The sequence below is a fragment of the Xiphophorus hellerii genome, chromosome 23 (genome assembly GCF_003331165.1).
Source record: "Xiphophorus hellerii strain 12219 chromosome 23, Xiphophorus_hellerii-4.1, whole genome shotgun sequence".
NCBI lineage: Eukaryota > Metazoa > Chordata > Actinopteri > Cyprinodontiformes > Poeciliidae > Xiphophorus > Xiphophorus hellerii.
In genome coordinates, this window is record NC_045694.1 from 714,019 (window position 1) to 731,138 (window position 17,120).

General features: G+C 46.1%; 2 protein-coding genes across 5 annotated transcripts in view; one reads left to right on the forward strand and one right to left on the reverse strand.

The window, feature by feature from the left end:
- Positions 1 to 10,962, reverse strand: part of dgkq (diacylglycerol kinase theta) — a 17,734-nt gene extending 6,772 nt beyond the window's left edge. For both annotated transcript variants that reach the window (XM_032555254.1, XM_032555253.1), the window contains exons 1-10: positions 10,474 to 10,962; positions 9,186 to 9,265; positions 8,297 to 8,396; positions 7,868 to 7,953; positions 2,298 to 2,420; positions 2,069 to 2,222; positions 969 to 1,037; positions 687 to 784; positions 395 to 576; positions 243 to 327 (exon numbers count right to left, since the gene is read on the reverse strand). In XM_032555254.1, coding sequence (XP_032411145.1) covers positions 243 to 327; positions 395 to 576; positions 687 to 784; positions 969 to 1,037; positions 2,069 to 2,222; positions 2,298 to 2,420; positions 7,868 to 7,953; positions 8,297 to 8,396; positions 9,186 to 9,265; positions 10,474 to 10,669 — 1,173 coding nt within the window. In that variant the 5' untranslated portion in view covers positions 10,670 to 10,962. The remainder of the gene's footprint in view (positions 1 to 242; positions 328 to 394; positions 577 to 686; positions 785 to 968; positions 1,038 to 2,068; positions 2,223 to 2,297; positions 2,421 to 7,867; positions 7,954 to 8,296; positions 8,397 to 9,185; positions 9,266 to 10,473) is intronic.
- Positions 1 to 17,120, forward strand: part of LOC116714596 (alpha-1,3-mannosyl-glycoprotein 4-beta-N-acetylglucosaminyltransferase B) — a 776,799-nt gene that overhangs the window by 669,251 nt on the left and 90,428 nt on the right. For 2 of the 3 annotated variants that reach the window (XR_004338082.1, XM_032555271.1), the window contains exon 1: positions 15,818 to 16,084. The exons of the other annotated variant lie outside the window; for it this stretch is intronic. Coding sequence is in view for 1 of the 2 variants with exons in the window: in XM_032555271.1 (XP_032411162.1) it covers positions 15,988 to 16,084 (97 nt within the window). In the remaining variant the exon portion in view is untranslated. Of the gene's footprint in view, positions 1 to 15,817; positions 16,085 to 17,120 lie in introns of those variants that run through there. 3 annotated transcript variants of the gene reach the window in all.

The following is a 17,120-nucleotide window of genomic DNA, read 5'->3' on the forward strand; positions in this document are numbered from 1 at the left end:
TTATAGGAGCTGCTGCTCAGAGTGAAAACATTAAAGGGTTAACAGAGGAGCCATGTTGGATGACTTCCTGGAGGCGGAGCTTCAGAAAGAGCTGGAGCTTCTTAAAGAGACAGAGGCCCAGTTACATTTCATATATGTAGCATTTTAATAACAACTGAAGGTAACTTAGTTCCTTTATTAAAATGGAGAACATGTTGCATAAATAAACTTAACTAATAAAGATGATACAGGTAATAACTCACCTGTCTGTCCAGCTGCAGCAGAACGTCGCTCAGAACGGACGCCGCTGTGCTCGTCTCTGACACTTCCACTGACGCTGCACTCGACCTGAAACATGAGGCGTATCCATGGCAACCAGCCCTCAGGGGTCAAACAGGGTTCAGGATGACCTCACCTGCTCCATGCAGCGTGCACCTTGATGACATCATCACGCCGTAGCTTGGCCCTCAATACCCGGGCGTCGCCAGCGTTCTGGTTCTGGAAGTTGTCGCTATGGTGACGCTGCACGGCGCCGACATTCTCCAGGTCAAAGTAATGAGACTCGCCGGGCAGGTAGAAGGCCCTCAGTGCCGCCTCCTGCAGGACGGAGCCAGAAGAGCAGCCAAGGTCAGAGGTCAGGCTGAGGTCACCGACAGAAACAACATGGCTGCTCCCAGCTGATTCCTGGGAAGCGGCATCAGGCTCACCACTTCCTCGTTCTTCACGCCTCGGCAGCTGGGAACCAATCGGAAGAAGCCGCGTCTCAACGCATCATCGCCGTCAAACACCTTGATGACCAGCTTACCTGAAACCACAGAGGAAGAGTGTGACCTTTTGACCCCTGGCGGCCGGAGTCAGACTACTTCCTGGATCCTTAGCAGGTACAGCAGTTCACATCCAACCAAACATCCAACCCTGAGCCAGACCCCTGGATGCTTGAACCAGTTAAACCAGTAGAGGTCTAGTACTGGTGCGGTAACTGGTCTTACTGGTCTCTGGAGCTGCAGACTGGAGCTCTCTGGGTGCCGCAGCTGCTGGTTCGGCTTCATCCCAGTTATCTGATGGAAACGACAGAAAGTCGAAACGTTTCACAAGCTAAACATCCTGAAGGTCAAAGGTCAACTGGAGCGGATCCATTAAAGCCAGTTTATGGAACTGGAACAAAACTGTTACATTTTATTTTAAATAGTTTGCACTGGTTAAAATGATTCACCTTTTATATAAAACAAAATTTACATTTTTAAATAAAATTCTTTAAATACTTTTTTAAAGAAAAAACAGATTTAATCTGACTTTATTATTTTATGATGTTAATGGTTTTTATTCCAAAATAATTATCAGTGTATTATCTTTCCATTAAAATGTATAAACTAATTAATTTGTCATAAATAAATAAGATGAATTTATGTAAATAACTAAATTTATTGGATTATTATTTAATTATTTTAATCCATTTGAATTTATTGCCAATTTTTATTTATTTTTTGTTTATTTGGAGTTTGAGGAGATTTAATTTCTCAGTTTGATTCGTTATTTTACAGATAAATGTTTTCACGTCTTCCTGTGTCTCAGTTCAGATCAGCGGCGCTGCTGACAGGAAGCGATCTCAACGTTTGTGGCTTTGGTTTCGCAAACATCACAGGAAGTGGTCGCACTCACTGATGATGTCATCAAGCCCCGCCCCCTGAGATCAACTGAACCCACATGGAGGCGACGCTCAGTGAATGATTTGATTTGATTCAGAAACTATTTTCTTATTCAAACGGTTGAGATTCTGTTTAAACTCTGTGACGAGGAAAAGAATGCAAACAAATTAAAGATTTATTAAAAACAATTGTAAAAGGTTTTAAACTGCATCAGTTTTATTTGAACAAAAATTGATTCATGAATGAAATTTTGCAAGTTAAATTACTGTTATCAGGTTAGCTTAGCTTCATTTTTAGCTTCATGGCTTCTTCTAAAAACAACAGCAACAAAAAAAACATGGTAATTAAACAAATAAGTCTTAATTTTTCAAGTAAGATTAAGATTAATTACTTTTTAAATTAAGATTAAAGTTAATGTTTGTTGTATTAATTAACCCCCTCACCGCGGTCCTGGCTGCCGCTCTCAGAGATCCGGTAGCACTGCATCTTGCTGAAGTTCCTGGACTGGAGTCGGACGCACGGCGGTGGCAGCATCATGCTGCGGAGTTGCCCCAGGGCGCACTCTGCCGGGAGGTGGTGGCAGCAGGACGCGTGGCTCTGCAGGGGTGACAGAGGACGGCGTTTGGACCGCGGCGGTTCTGGTGTGGCGGGTTCTGGAGCGGCTAGACTCACCGTGACGCTGCACCACTCGCACCTCAACCCGGACAGAACCTCAGAGGAACCGCAGGAGCGGCGACAGAACTCGCAGCGCGCCGACGCCGGGTCGCCCTCCCTCCACTGATGCTGCAGAGACTCCTGTGGGTCAGAACCAGAAACAGAACATCACTCCTACAGGCAGCAGAACCAGAGCCCAGTCATTAGTTCTCACCTAAAAACATAAATGGTTTTTAATTGTTACTGATTGCAGATCGAAAACCGAAACGCCGAGTTCGTTTAAATCCAGAATAAAATCCAGCTGGTCAGAGATTAGATATGAAACACTGATCAATACATTTGATGTATTGATGGTTTTAATGATGACAAAATCTAAAGTTTGTTCTGAAATTGTCGACTGTTTGATGTTTCTATGACTTTTTATTTTGGTGTTTTTATAAAGTAAAGGAATTTGAGCTGCTGCAAAGTATTCTATAAAAATAAACGATTGGTGGCGTGCCGTGGTGGCGGAGGGGTTAGCGCGACCCACATTCAGAGGCAATGTGACCTCGACGCGGCCGTCGCGGGTTCGACTCCCGGACCCGACGACGTTTACCGCATGTCTTCCCCCCTCTCCTTCCCCCTTTGCTGTCAGCCTACTTTGAAAAAGGGACACTAGAGCCACAAAAAGACCCCTTGAGGGGCGATAAAAAAAAATAAAATAAACGATTGATTAAAACTTACATTTTTTTGCTACATTAAAAGAGATATATCTAATTTTTAAATGTTTTTATGCTCAGTTAAACTAATTTATTCTCGGCTATAAGATCAGGATCCAGGTCAATGAAGTCGTTTGCGTGTTGCAAAAATGACATCAAGGATGAAGCACGACAATCCATCAACACAACCAACCTAACATGGCATCTAAAAAACTAACACTTGACGGAGTTTGGCTGCATGGAGGCTCAACGCAGGAAAACCACCTGCTGTAAACGTAAAGCTGCTTAAAGCTGCAGCAGGAAACTTCAACAAACAGACAAAATATTTTACATATGTATTAAAACTTTCACTGTCCTAACATCAGACAGATAATTTCTGAAAAAGATAATCGATCTCCTCTGTCTGTGTTCTGCAGAATTACTCAGCTCAGTCGTAACCAACCAGTCAGAGCCAATCAGAGCTAGCTTTACTCAGCTAGCCAATCAGAGCTAGCTTTACTCAGCTAGCCAATCAGAGCTAGCTTTACTCAGCTAGCCAGGCAGAACAGGAGCACAGAGGACACAGTCTCTATAGCGCTGCACTCTGTCCTTTCTCACCTGGACAGTAAGAACACTTACGCCAGACTGCTGTTCTTAGATTTTAGTTCAGCATTCAACACTGTCATCCCATCACAACTCATTACCAAACTCACAGACCTCGGCATCAGTCCACTCATGTGTAACTGGTTGCTCGACTTCCTGACCAGTCGACCTCAACGTGTCCGGCTGGACAACCACTTCTCATCCACCATCATCATAAACACCGGAGTGCCACAAGGCTGTGTGATGAGTCCCTTCCTCTACTCCCTCTTCACCTACGACTGCAGACCTGTCCATGGCTCTAACGCCATCATCAAGTTCGCAGACGACACCACGGTGATCGGCCTCATCAGAGATAATGACGAGGCCGCTTACAGGGAGGAGGTAGACCGTCTGGCTGAGTGGTGCGACAAAAACAACCTGCAGCTGAACACCGAGAAGACCAAGGAGCTTATCGTGGACTTCAGGAGGAACGCTGACCCACATCCACCCATCCACATTAAGGGGACAGTGGTGGAGCGTGTGGACACCTTTAAGTTCCTGGGAGTCCACATCTCCGAAGACCTGACTTGGACGACCAGCTGCTCCAAACTCATTAAGAAGGCACATCAGCGCCTCTTCTTCATGAGGACCCTGAGGAAGAACCACCTGTTCTCAGAGATCCTCACGAACTTCTACCGCTGCACCATTGAGAGCATCCTCACCAACTGTATTACAGCTTGGTACAGGAACTGCTCTGTCTCCGACCGGCAGGCGCTGCAGAGGGTGGTGAAAACTGCCCAGTATATCGCCGGGGCAACGCTCCCTGCCATCAAGGACATCTACAGGAAGCGGTGTTTGAAAAGGGCCGGGAAAATCACAAAGGACTCCACTCACCCAGCACACACACTCTTTTCCCTCCTGCCCTCTGGGAGGCGCTACAGAAGCCTATGGACCAGAACCACCAGGCACCGGAACAGCTTCTTTCCCACAGCTGTCACGCTTTTGAACGCCTCCTGACATAAAACATAAACTATAAGGACTGTACTCCCCTATCCTCTCATACAACAATAACACATGGACTATCCTCACACACACACATCACGGACTGTTTTCTTCACACACACATACAGCCTGTACATTTTATCTGCCATTATTTATCTTGTATTATATTATATACATATATACACTGCCTGGCCCAAAAAAAAGTCGCCACCAAAAAATGGTCACACTCTCTAATATTTTGTTGGACCGCCTTTAGCTTTGATTACAGCCGCATTCGCTGTGGCATTGTTTCAATAAGCTTCTGCAGTGTCACAAGATTTATTTCCATCCAGTGTTGCATTAATCTTTCACCAAGATCTTGTATTGATGATGGGAGAGTCTGACCACTGCGCAAAGCCTTCTCCAGCACATCCCAAAGATTCTCAATGGGGTTAAGGTCTGGACTCTGTGGTGGCCAATCCATGTGTGAAAAAGATGTCTCATGCTCCCTGAACCACTCTTTCACAATGTGAGCCCCATGAATCCTGGCATTGTCATCTTGGAATATGCCCGTTCCATTTGGGAAGACAAAATCCATTGATGGAATAACCTGGTCATTCAGTATATTCAGGTAGTCAGCTGACCTCATTCTTTGGGCCACAATGTTGCTGAACCTAGACCTGACCAACTGCAGCAACCCCAGATCATAGCACTGCCCCCACAGGCTTGTACAGTAGGCACTAGGCATGATGGGTGCATCACTTCACCTGCCTCTCTTCTTACCCTGATGCGCCCATCACTCTGGAACAGGGTAAATCTGGACTCATCAGACCACATGACCCTCTTCCATTCCTCCAGAGTCCAATCTTTATGCTCCCTAGCAAACTGAAGCCTTTTTTCTGGTTAGCCTTACTGATTAGAGGTTTTCTTACGGCTACACAGCTGTTCAATCCCAACCCCTTGAGTTCCCTTCGCATTGTGCGTGTGGAAATGCTTTTGCGTTCACAATTAAACATACTCCTGAGTTCTGCTGTTGTTTTTCTTCGATTTGATTTGACCAAACGTTTAAGTAATCACCGATCACGATCATTCAGGATTTTTTTCCGACCACATTTCTTCCTGGAAGACGATGGTTCCCCACCATCCTTCCAGTTTTTAATGATGCGTTGGGCAGTTCTTAACCCAATTCTAGTAGTTTCTGCAATCTCCTTAGATGTTTTCTCTGCTTGATGCATGCCAATGATTTGACCCTTCTTAAACAGACTAACGTCTTTTCCACGACCACAGGATGTGTCTTTTGCCATGGTTGTTTAAGAAATGAGGAGTTACTCATTGCATCAGCTGGGGTTAAATAACTTGTTGCCAGCTGAAAGATAATTGCCTATGCAGCACTTATCCAATAGGAGGCTTGTACCTATTTGCTTAGTTAAATCCAGGTGGCGACTTTTATTTTGGCCAGGCAGTGTATTATACATTTCCTAACATTCTTGTATATTCTGTATAATCTGTATAATCTGTGCATATAGCTCCCATATTTATATTTATACACAATATCTATATCTCTTTGCTATAACCCCTTATAGTCCATACATACATAGTCTTGTACATCTGTAAATAAATATTTATATCTCGTAGAGCACTTCTGGATAGATGCAAACTACATCTCGTTGCTTGTACTTGTGACAGTGCAATGACAATAAAGTTGAATTCTATTCTATTCTATTCAGAGCTAGCTTTACTCAGCTAGCCAATCAGAGCTAGCTTTACTCAGCTAGCCAATCAGAGCTAGCTTTACTCAGCTAGCCAATCAGAGCTAGCTTTACTCAGCTAGCCATCAGAGCTAGCTTTACTCAGCTAGCCAATCAGAGCTAGGTTTACTCAGCTAGCCAGGCTCTCAGGAACTTTTAGTTCAGTAACTCAGGATTGTTTATTTTGATGCAACCTGGATTTGACTTTAATGAATGTTTCCTTTTTTACTTGACATTTTGTGATAAAGGCTGTGCTGTGAGATTTATTTGACTCGTGTTTAATTTAGGGTACAGATGATTGTCCAGAGTTTGTCCCGGATCAGCGGCTGGCTCTCCAGTAACTGTCTGGTTTTAAACACCAGTAAGACAGAAACTGATTATTGTTACCTGCAACAAAATATCTACCAGAAAACTGGATCCTTCCTAAAATCAAAGGTAAAAAATCCAAGTATCACTTTTGATTCATCATCAGGCTTCGACTCACATTAAGGCCGTTTCCTGTTCTTGTTTCTTTCATTTAAGAAACTTTTCTAAAATCAGACAGATGGTCTCCAAGCTGATCTGGAGGAAATCATTCATGCTTTAGTCTCACAACGTCTGTTACTGTTACGCCCTTTTCACCTGTTGGATAAATTCCTCCTGCTCTCTCAGCAGCCAGTCCCAGTCCTTCCTGTCTCTCCTCCGGCTCCCAGCCGACTGTAGGATTGGTTTAAAGTTCTGGTGCTGACCCACAGAGTAACACGGCCAGGCTGCTGGTATTCTGTCAGGTTTTAACTAAACTTTCTGCTTCGTTCTCAGACTCTGAATCTCCTGGTTGCTCCACGGACACGGTTAAAACCCAAAGGGCCCCGGGCCCTTCAGTCAGTGGCCCCCAGGCTGTGGCCCTCACAGCTCTGTTTTCTGACTGGAGGTTTTTAAAAAGCAACTAAAACATTTTTATTTTCTCAGGCTTTTATCTCTGGATTTTATTGTTTCTTCTGTTGGTTTTATATTTTGTACAGTTTTAAGGTTGATTTCTATCAAACAGTACTTTATGATTTTATGTCTGTGAAAATCTTTAGCAATAAACTTTACTTACTTACTAACCTTACTGTTAAATATTATTTTACTGATTGCAGGTTTTTCAGTCATTTTGACTGAGTAGCTGCTGTTTTGTGCCTGCAACTATTTTTGCATGTTTTATGTCTAAATTATGTGAATTTATTGCCAGATAATTTTTCAATTTTGCCAGATCACATAGTATCATTTATACCTAAAGCGAAAAGTTAACAGTCAATCCAGATGATCGTCAGTGATCAGTGATCGGCCTCATGGATGATCGGTATCAGAACCTTATTGGAGCGTTCCTAATATTATTATTATTATTATTATTGTTTTGATTTCATTTTAATGTTCTGGAAAACAGGGCCACAAATCTCCAGTAACTTTTTACTCAAAAACAGACTTAATTGCGCCCGATAATTAAGAGTGTTGCTATGCAGCTGGAGTTTGGACATCACTGAATAAAGTTCAGGGCCGGAGCCAGGAGGTGGCCATGGGGCCCCGGCCCCACTCAGAAAAAAACATGTGAGACTCCAGTTCTGTCATGGTTCTGCTTTACCTGCTGCAGGTTCTGGTCCAGGTGGCAGCAGCGACAGTCTGCGCAGCTGAAGGCGGCGCAGTCGGCGTGGACGTGCAGCTCGCACACTGGAAGACAGGAAGTAGTTTATCAGGGGCGATCAGCGTGAGGACGGTGGAGACAGAGCGACTGTCAGAGCCGCACAGAGAGGAAGATCAAATCTCTGCTTTCATTTCTTCATCTGATCTTTAAGTAAATATAGATAAAGGTCCAGATATCTGGCCTAGTCAAAGCCCGGCTGTTGGAGACCAGGTCGTCTGCACAACGTTTCCCAGCATGGTGTTAATCATCTCAGACCGGCAACATCGCTGCTCTTAATTCCCATCAGAGCTCTGAAATCACCATACTGGTTGTATCAGCAGGTTGAACTGGACTGACTGGTGATGATGCTTCAGGCTGAACTGGTCCCACCTTCACAGCGCAGCGCCGTGCTTCCCTCCGTCTGCTTCCTGCACACGCAGCAGAAACGCTTCTTCTGACCGGCCGGGCCGAAGCAGTGAGCCACCGGCACCTGCAGGGGGCAGCAGACAGAGACCTGTAACACTCGCTCCTGATTGGCTGGTTTAGTATCAACAGAGAAAACAAGAAGCAGTTTTTCATGACGATTTCATCCATTTAACAGAAGCAGACTAAAAGATCTCAGACAGCAACACATCAGGCGCTGAGCTACAGAACTTCAAAAGTCTCTGACGTCCATCAGAACCATCTCCAAAGGTTCTGGACTCTACAGAACCTCAGGGGCAACCAGGATCCCTGCTAAGTCGCTAAACACATAAAAGAATTAGCTGAAGCTAACACTAAATCTGTAAATACATAAAATAACTAATCAGCTAAATACATTTAAAAAATGAAGGAAGTCATCACTAAATGGTTAAACACATTAAAATGTTAGCAGAAGCTAATGCTAATGATTAAGAGAACAGCTAACCAGAAACTTAGGTTCACTAACAGCTGGATGTCGCTAGACAAAAACCTCAACTATGCTGACACTGACCTGCTAAACACATTAAAAAATTAGCAGAAGCTAATGCTAACCATTAAAACGACGGTCTGTGCCTCACATCGTCATCTCTTCACTTTCTGCTACATTTTATCACTTTAAAGTTGTATGAATATGATGACCAAAGTGGAAAACATGATGTGACATAAAGTTCATCCCAGTCATTAAATGGGGAACATTTAACAGTGATAATTGGTCAAAATGGCCGCTCAAAGATGGCGGAAAGTGAGATATGAAAAGCGCTCTGAGGCTGATGCTGATGTATGTTTGTGTGAATAACTTGCTGCTCTGCAGACTCACCTGAACCTGAGTCGGAGCCATGCAGCTGCACACGGCCCGCAGCGTCTTCAGACATTTCTCATGACACATGAAGTTACACACTGAGGAAGAGGAGGAGATGAAGGTCAGGGTGAAGGCTCAGCTCCAGCATGGAGGATGGCTGCAGTGAACGATTCCTGACTGCTGATTTCATTTGGAATAAAATTATTTTTTATCATCCTGGGCTCAAATCCCAGCTAGGTTAGTCTGACTAGTAAATATTTCCCTTTCCTCTCTGCAGCCTGAATGAAACTTTTCCTTCCATCTAACTTTCTAGCGCATCATGGCCGTTCTTCAGTTCATCAGAATCAGAAGCTAGCAGCGCTGAGCTAAACGGACCAGCAACCCCTCAGAGGTCACAGCCCCTCTGGCGAATGCCAGCACGTTCTGGTTTCCATGGTGACGCCAGGCTTTCCCCGTGATCTGCCGGTCCGATCGGTTAGAGCGACGCGGTTCTGAACGGACGGATTTGAATTTCAGTTTCAATGTTTTTGTTGAGAAAAATATGCAAATAGTTTCTATAAATAGCAGAGCAGTTCTGGGTTCTGGGAAGAACCGGAACCGGTCGGGTCAGGAACACAGCAGCCTGAGGAGGACTGCGCTGGACCCGCTGGTTCTACCAGAACTGGGTTCCTGAATCGGCCTCTGTCCCAGTGAAGCTGGGGTCAGAGGTCAGAGGTCACAGGTTGTCACACCACACAACACTTTCTGCTGCTCACAGAAGGTCAGCTGGCTGAAAGGTTAATAATGGATCCGGTTCTCTCTCCGACCCACAGAACCGGCCTCCTGGTTCTGATTACATCATGGCGGCAGATGAAGCCCCTCGATGACATCACAGCTCCCTCTTAATCTACTTGATTCTCCAGGACACACACACACACGCAGCATCCTCACTCGCCTCCTGTTGCCATGCCAACGACTCGACTGCAGCTCCGAATTGATGGAGACGATTTACAGACATGAAAGAGGAGAGTTAACCTCTGACCCCAGGATGGAGGAAACCCCTCTAACTGTTTGCCCTCAGTTGTGTCTGACAGGCCGGGTCTTGTCCATTAGATCCGGGCTCAGTTCGGTCCTCCAGGGATCCCGGCCTGCAACTTTTAGATGCATCGTTACTCCAACAGAGCGGATGAGATGGCTGGATTCCTCACCAGCAGCCGTTCATTGGATTCAGGTGTGTTGGAGCCGGGATGCCTCTGAAAGCTGCAGGTAGCTCCGGAGGACCGGACCCTCTAACGGTCTGCTTTCTGTCTGACAGGCCGGGTCTTACCTTCGCACAGGAAGCCGATGAGACCCCAGACGAAGTCGCTGCAGCTGTGGCAGAAGGTCGGCTTGGTGAGGGTGACTTTCTTGAAGCAGTGGCCCATCGTGGACTGCTGCGCCCGCCTCTTCTCGGCAGCCGGACTCGCAGCCCGGCAGTTGGCGGCGTCAGGGTCCGCCGGACCGGACCGGGTCGACTCGGCCATGTCCGTAAACACCGTTTTATAACACGGACACCACACGGTGTACAGCAAACCGACTTCTGAGGTAGAAACGTCGTTGTTCTAATGGATGTTCAGCCCCACAGTAAGCTCATCCCAGCGGGCCGGACTCGGCGGCCAGCCCGGGGAAAGGGCGCTCTGCTCGGGGAGGGACTCGGAGTTTCCCCCTCCTCCTTCGGAAGCTAATCCAGGTCCAGAAATTCAACTCAACCCCATCAGGTTCCAAATTAAACAAATCACAGTTTTATACTGATCACGAGTCTGTTGTCTCCAGATAAAGAGCCATTTCACCGGCCGGATCCAGCGGTTTTCCCCCACGGAGAGGACGCTCAGGTCGGTGTGGAGGGTCCCGCCGAGCCGGCGAGCTAACCAGCTCAGGTGTGCTCAGAAATATCCACAAACATAAACCAGGGCGGTTTTAATCCAGAGGAGAAGAACTACCCGGCTGGCTTCCCAGCAGCTCCCCACGCCGAGCAGGATCCGGCCGGCCGGAGACAGCGGTGCCAGCCGGCGGCGCCGCCCGCAGCAGCCTCCCGGAGACGGCGCTCAGCAGGCGGGATGAATAAAAGATGACATATCGATCCGACGAACCTGAAGACAACGGGGCTCTGCGGAGGTATGGAGCCTCTGGACCCCCTGATGAGCGCGTTTCCAGTCAGAGCCGTGAGGCTGGCAGCGGGAAACGAGCCGAAACAGAACCGGAATTAAGAATCGAAGCCCGGGAGAAGGAGCAGAGAGGCCCCGGGGAGCCGGAGGTGGTTCAACAAGTGGTTCGTCCGTCTGCGGAGGCTCCTTTCATTCTGCTGCCGCTTCCTTTTCAGAGGCTGCTTCTTCTTCCGCGTCTGAGTCTCGACACTGATTTACTCCTCCTCCTCAGCTTCATCAGCTCCTCTTCCTCCTCCTTCAGCTCCTGCTCTTCCTCTCTCTCCTCCTCCTCCTCAGCAACTTCCATAACGACAAATTATAAAGTCTTTTATTGATCCCAAAGTTAAAATTAAACGCTGTACATGCTGATCTCCTGTAGCAGTCTGTATTGCAACTATTCTGAAGATGCCTTTGACTCAAGACACTGTTGTTGTTTAAGGCTGCATCGCTCCCACCAGCCCAGTTCAGTCCGCTTCAACCCGGCTCCAGTCCGGTTTAACACGGCTCCAGTCCGCTTCAACCCGGCTCCAGTCCGGTTTAACACAGCTCCAGTCCGCTTCAACCCGGCTCCAGTCCGCTTCAACCCGGCTCCAGTCCGGTTTAACAAAACTCCAGTCCAGTTTAACACGACTCCAGTCCGTTTCAACCCGACTCCAGTCCGCTTCAACCCGACTCCAGTCCGGTTTAACACGGCTCCAGTCCGGTTTAACACGACTCCAGTCCGGTTTAACACGACTCCAGTCCAGTTTAACACGACTCCAGTCCGTTTCAACCCGACTCCAGTCCGCTTAAACCCGACTCCAGTCCGGTTTAACCCGACTCCAGTCCGGTTTAACACGACTCCAGTCCAGTCTAACACGACTCCAGTCCGTTTCAACCCGACTCCAGTCCGCTTTAACCCGACTCCAGTCCGGTTTAACAGGGCTCCAGTCCAGTTTAACACGACTCCAGTCCGCTTGCCTAGAAAGTCCGGTTCATTTGTGGAGGTATGAATGCTAATTGAACTCTGATCCACCTACAAATCTCGGTCTGGATTCAGTTGGACTCAGGTGCAGCGAAAACCAGTGACCGCCTAACGCTAGCAGGAGAAATGGCTCGTGGCCTTTAGCCAAAGACTAAGAGAAATCCTCCAACCTCTAAAATTTGACGCCTCCATTTTAGTTTCCATTTGGTGAAGAAGGAAGTTGCTCTCAGCTTCTTCTTCAAAGGTTTTAGTGTTGTTGTTAGTGCAGCGCCCCCACAGGTGAGGAGGGGAACAAGTTGCTCAAAGGGTTTGATTGGTTGTCCGTAGCATTCCTGATTTAATGTAGAAGAAAGTTTCTTTCTTCAGCCTGATCCGTCTCTTCAGGGTTGGAGATGTATTTCCTTGAATAAACACCTTAGTGTTCACCTGGTCTGATGTCCAGGTGAACACTAAGGTGTTTATCCTCCTCCTCTTCTTCTTCTATAATGAAAATAGTGACCTTTGACTCCATTTCTCCTGAAATCTACCATTACTTCCTTTATTTTGTTCACATCAAAATTGAGATGATTGTTTGCACATCATGCCACAAATCATGTTTTTTACACTTTTTCCTCCTTCCTCTTCGTTCTCAGGTCTGTTACAGTGTGTGTGTGTGTGTGTGTGTGTGTGTGTGTGTTTGTTTGTTTGTTTGTAACACCTTCTGGGGACCATTCTCCTGGCACATACTACGTTGTGGGGACCCACTGCTCCTTGTGGGACCGAAAACTGGGCCCCACAAGGTGAAACGCTGTTTGGGTCAGGGGGCAGATTTAGGACTACGGTGTGAATTGAGTTTTGGTTGGTTAGGGTTAGGGTAAGGTTTAGGCTGTAGAAATGAATAGAAGTCAATAAAAAGTCCCCACAAACATAGAAATGCAAACGTGTGTGCATGTGTGTGTGAGAAACTCTGCTTCAAAGCCAGGTTCTGGGGTTTTCTCCAGTTTTCCAGAGGAATATTTGGCCTCCATGTTGTTTCCTTCTCCTCACGGCGTCCGGGACTGAGGAGCTTCATCTGATCAGGAGGACGAGGAGCTGCTGAGGTTCTCCAGAAGTTTCTGAGCTTTTTAAATAAATTATATTTTCGCCAAACTAGAAAAACTGTTTATAACAAAGAGTGTAATATCACGCCATCTAGTGGTTAAATTTTTCTCCTTCAAGCAGATAAAAACATCATGACACTGCAGTTACCATCATCTTCATAGTTATCTTCCTTATTTCTCATCTTTTTAGTTGTCTTTTTTACCTGAAAACATTTTAAACAATAAAAAACGTAAAATATTCAAATTATTTTAATTTATGAAAAATTTAAGATGGATATCATGGCTATTTTTTATTTTTCACCAAATCAAAAAAATCACCAATTAAATGAATGTGTTTGGTGTCAATTCATGGCCTACATATTTTGAACAATAAAACTCATATATTCTTGATCTTGTTTCATTTTTCTGGTGGACAGTTTGGTTGTAATGGAGAATATAAATTTATAATAAAATCATAGCAGTTATTGCCAGTGTTGGGCACAGCTAATGGTTTGGTTCGCTAACCGCTAATTCATTAAACAAGAATGCTAACCACATAACATTAGCAAAAGCTACCATCAAACTGCTAGCATATGAAAAATTAGCAGAAGCTAATGCTAAACTGTTAGACACATTAAAAATATTAGCAGGAGCTTGGGGCGTGCCGTGGTGGCGTAGCGGTTAGCGCGACCCATATTTGGAGGCCTTGGGTCCTCGACGTGGCCGTCGCGGGTTCGACTCCCGGACCCGACGGCGTTTGCCGCGTGTCTTCCCCCCTCTCCTTCCCCGTTTCCTGTCAGCCCACTATCATATAAGGGACACTAGAGCCCACAAAAATACCCCCGGGGGGGGGGGAAATAAAAATAAAAAAATTTAGCAGGAGCTAACGCCAAGCCATTAAGCACATAAAAAATTAGTAGAAGCTAAGGGCAAACCGATAAACACATTAAGAAACTAGCCAAAGCTAATGCTAACCACTAGGTCATGCCCTTTAAAAAAACAACACACACTTGTTGGGTCATTAAATATCTAAGCTGATGTTAAGCATTTAATAAAGGTTAAAGGTCATGAAGGGTGGAAGCAGAAAGTCTCTTCTCTCTAGAAACAAGATGGCAGCTGGACTGAGGTCAGCAGAGCTGCACCTGGATGGAGGATGAAACTCCTCTGGACAGGTGAGAGCAGAGTTCTGTGGTTAGGGTTCCCAAGGGTTACCAAGCATATGGATCGCCTGACGGAGTTTGATTTCAGGAGAAATGGAGTCAGAAAACACGAAGGGACTAAAGCTGATGTTTTACTGCACAGTTGAATAAGCTCCACTGTCTTCAGGTGGCCACTAGAGGTCAGGGTAAACTTGAATAATGCAGCTGGAACAGCTGGATGTTTCTTTTTAATGTGTTTTATCACGTGGATGTAATTAAATCAGTATTTTTAATTAAATTTGATTCGTTTTGCTCTTGAGAACTTTGAAGAAATTAAAACTTCCCCATTGATCAGCCAGAGAAAGATTTTACTGATTAATATCTCAGTTCAGGAGAACAGAAAGTAATATAATGCCTCCTAGAATCAGTGCTGGGCGGCATGCAGAGAGAAAATGACCAGGTCTAAACATTTATTATTTACTTATATCAGTATGCTTTTGATGTCTGCATGCTCCTTTGAAATATTTGTCATTACAAAAGGCCCCGCCCCCAATGACCAGCAGGACAACATGTTTATTATGCTGTCCCATTGTAAGATCAACTGTTCAGTTTTTAGCCCAAATTCTTTAACATTGTCACCGTACAGAAGACTGCAAGCCTTTAAGCAGTCAAACCACGAAGCAACGTTCCATCCAGAACCTGTGTGTTCATTTGTTTCTGGTACGACCGTAAATCCAACGGACATCTGCTAACAGCAGTGATGGAAGCGGCTTCTCTGTTAATTTCTGCTTCTAACAATCTGATTGGATGCTGGAAAAGACTATTGCTGTGTTGAAGTTGTACTAAAAGGAGCATGCTTATCAATGAAGCTATGCTAGGCTAAAATAGCATCTCAGTGCTGTAGCAGCTAACACTAACGTCAGCGTCCACATTTCTAAGGAAGCTCCATGAATGATGAGAAAAACTCTGGAAACATCAAAGTAGTGCTCTTTATGTCTACGAAAGGTGCTATAGACATAAAGCTTTTCTTATTTTGATGTAGTTATTTTTCGATGTCCTAAAATTTCTTGGTCTTGGCCCCCTGTGAATATTTTCTGGGGTCGCCCCTGCTGTGTTACTTCCTGTAGCCACCACATGGGGGCGCTGCTGCGCCGTTCAACTGGATGTCTAATTAGCACCAAACCAAAAGTCAACATGTCTGTTGGTCTTTGTTCCTCCTTTAAACTGCTCGGTGTTGGCGGGCTGTCTGTGTCCATTAACTGAACTGATGGTGTTTATTTAACCAGGCCCCCTCCTCTTCTTCCTCCTCCTCTTCCTCCCCCTCCTCCTCCTGTCTCCTCCCTCCCTGCTCATATCTCCGCTCCGGCCCTCCCGTCCTCTCCAGTCTGCTGCTGCCGCTCTCCGCGCCTCCTGTCCGGCCGCAGCGCGCCGCTTGTCTCCGGTCGGACCGCCGGCCCTCGCCCCGCTCGGTGCGGACATGCTCCCGGGGCTCCGGAGATGAGGCTCCGCAATGTCTCAGTCCTGACCGTCTTGTTGTTCGGGCTGAGCGGGCTGGTCTCGCTGTCTTGGTACACCGCCTTCAGCAGCTCCAGAGGTAAGCCCGGACCCGGTGGAGGGGAGGAAGAGGAGGAGGAGATCTCCTCACCAGGAGCATCTTCATCTCCTCTGGAGGATGAGGAGCTGGTGGTGGTGATGTGAGGAAGGAGCGTTTGGTTTGTGATGCATCACACTCGGGGAGACGATGAGGAGGAGGAGGATGGTGATAAAGAGTGAGGGTGCTCCAGGCAGCGCCTCCTGATGCTGGAGATGCTGCAGAGTCGCTCTGGTTCAGAACCAGCCTGGAGCCGTAGCGACTGCTCCCGGGAACGGAGCTCCGCTGGGCGGGAAGAGCAGCAGGGAGGCTCGGTCCGGATGGATGGTTAGTTGGTTGGATGGTTTGTTGGATGATGAATGGTTTGTTGGTTGGATGGATGGTTTCTTGGTTGGATGGATGGTTTCTTGGTTGGATGGTTAGTTGGTTGGATGGTTTGTTGGATGATGAATGGTTTGTTGGTTGGATGGATGGTTTCTTGGTTGGATGGATGGTTTCTTGGTTGGATGGTTAGTTGGTTGGATGGTTTGTTGGATGATGAATGGTTTGTTGGTTGGATGGATGGTTTCTTGATTGGATGGATGGTTTCTTGGTTGGATGGTTTGTTGGTTGGATGGTTTGTTGGATGATGAATGGTTTCTTGGTTGGATGGTTTGTTGTTTAAATGGTTTGTTGGTTGGTTGGTTGGATGGTTTGTTGGTTAAATGGTTTGTTGGTTGGATGGATGGTTTGTTGGTTGGATGGATGGATGGTTTGTTGGTTGGTTGGATGGTTTGTTGGTTGGATGGATGGTTTGTTGGTTGGTTGGATGGTATATTGGTTGGATGGTTTGTTGGATGATGAATGGTTTGTTGGTTAAATGGTTTGTTGGTTGGTTGGTTGGATGGTTTGTTGGATGATGAATGGTTTCTTGGTTGGATGGTTTGTTGTTTAAATGGTTTGTTGGTTGGTTGGTTGGATGGTTTGTTGGTTGGATGGATGGTTTGTTGGTTAAATGGTTTGTTGGTTGGATGGATGGTTTGTTGGTTGGATGGATGGA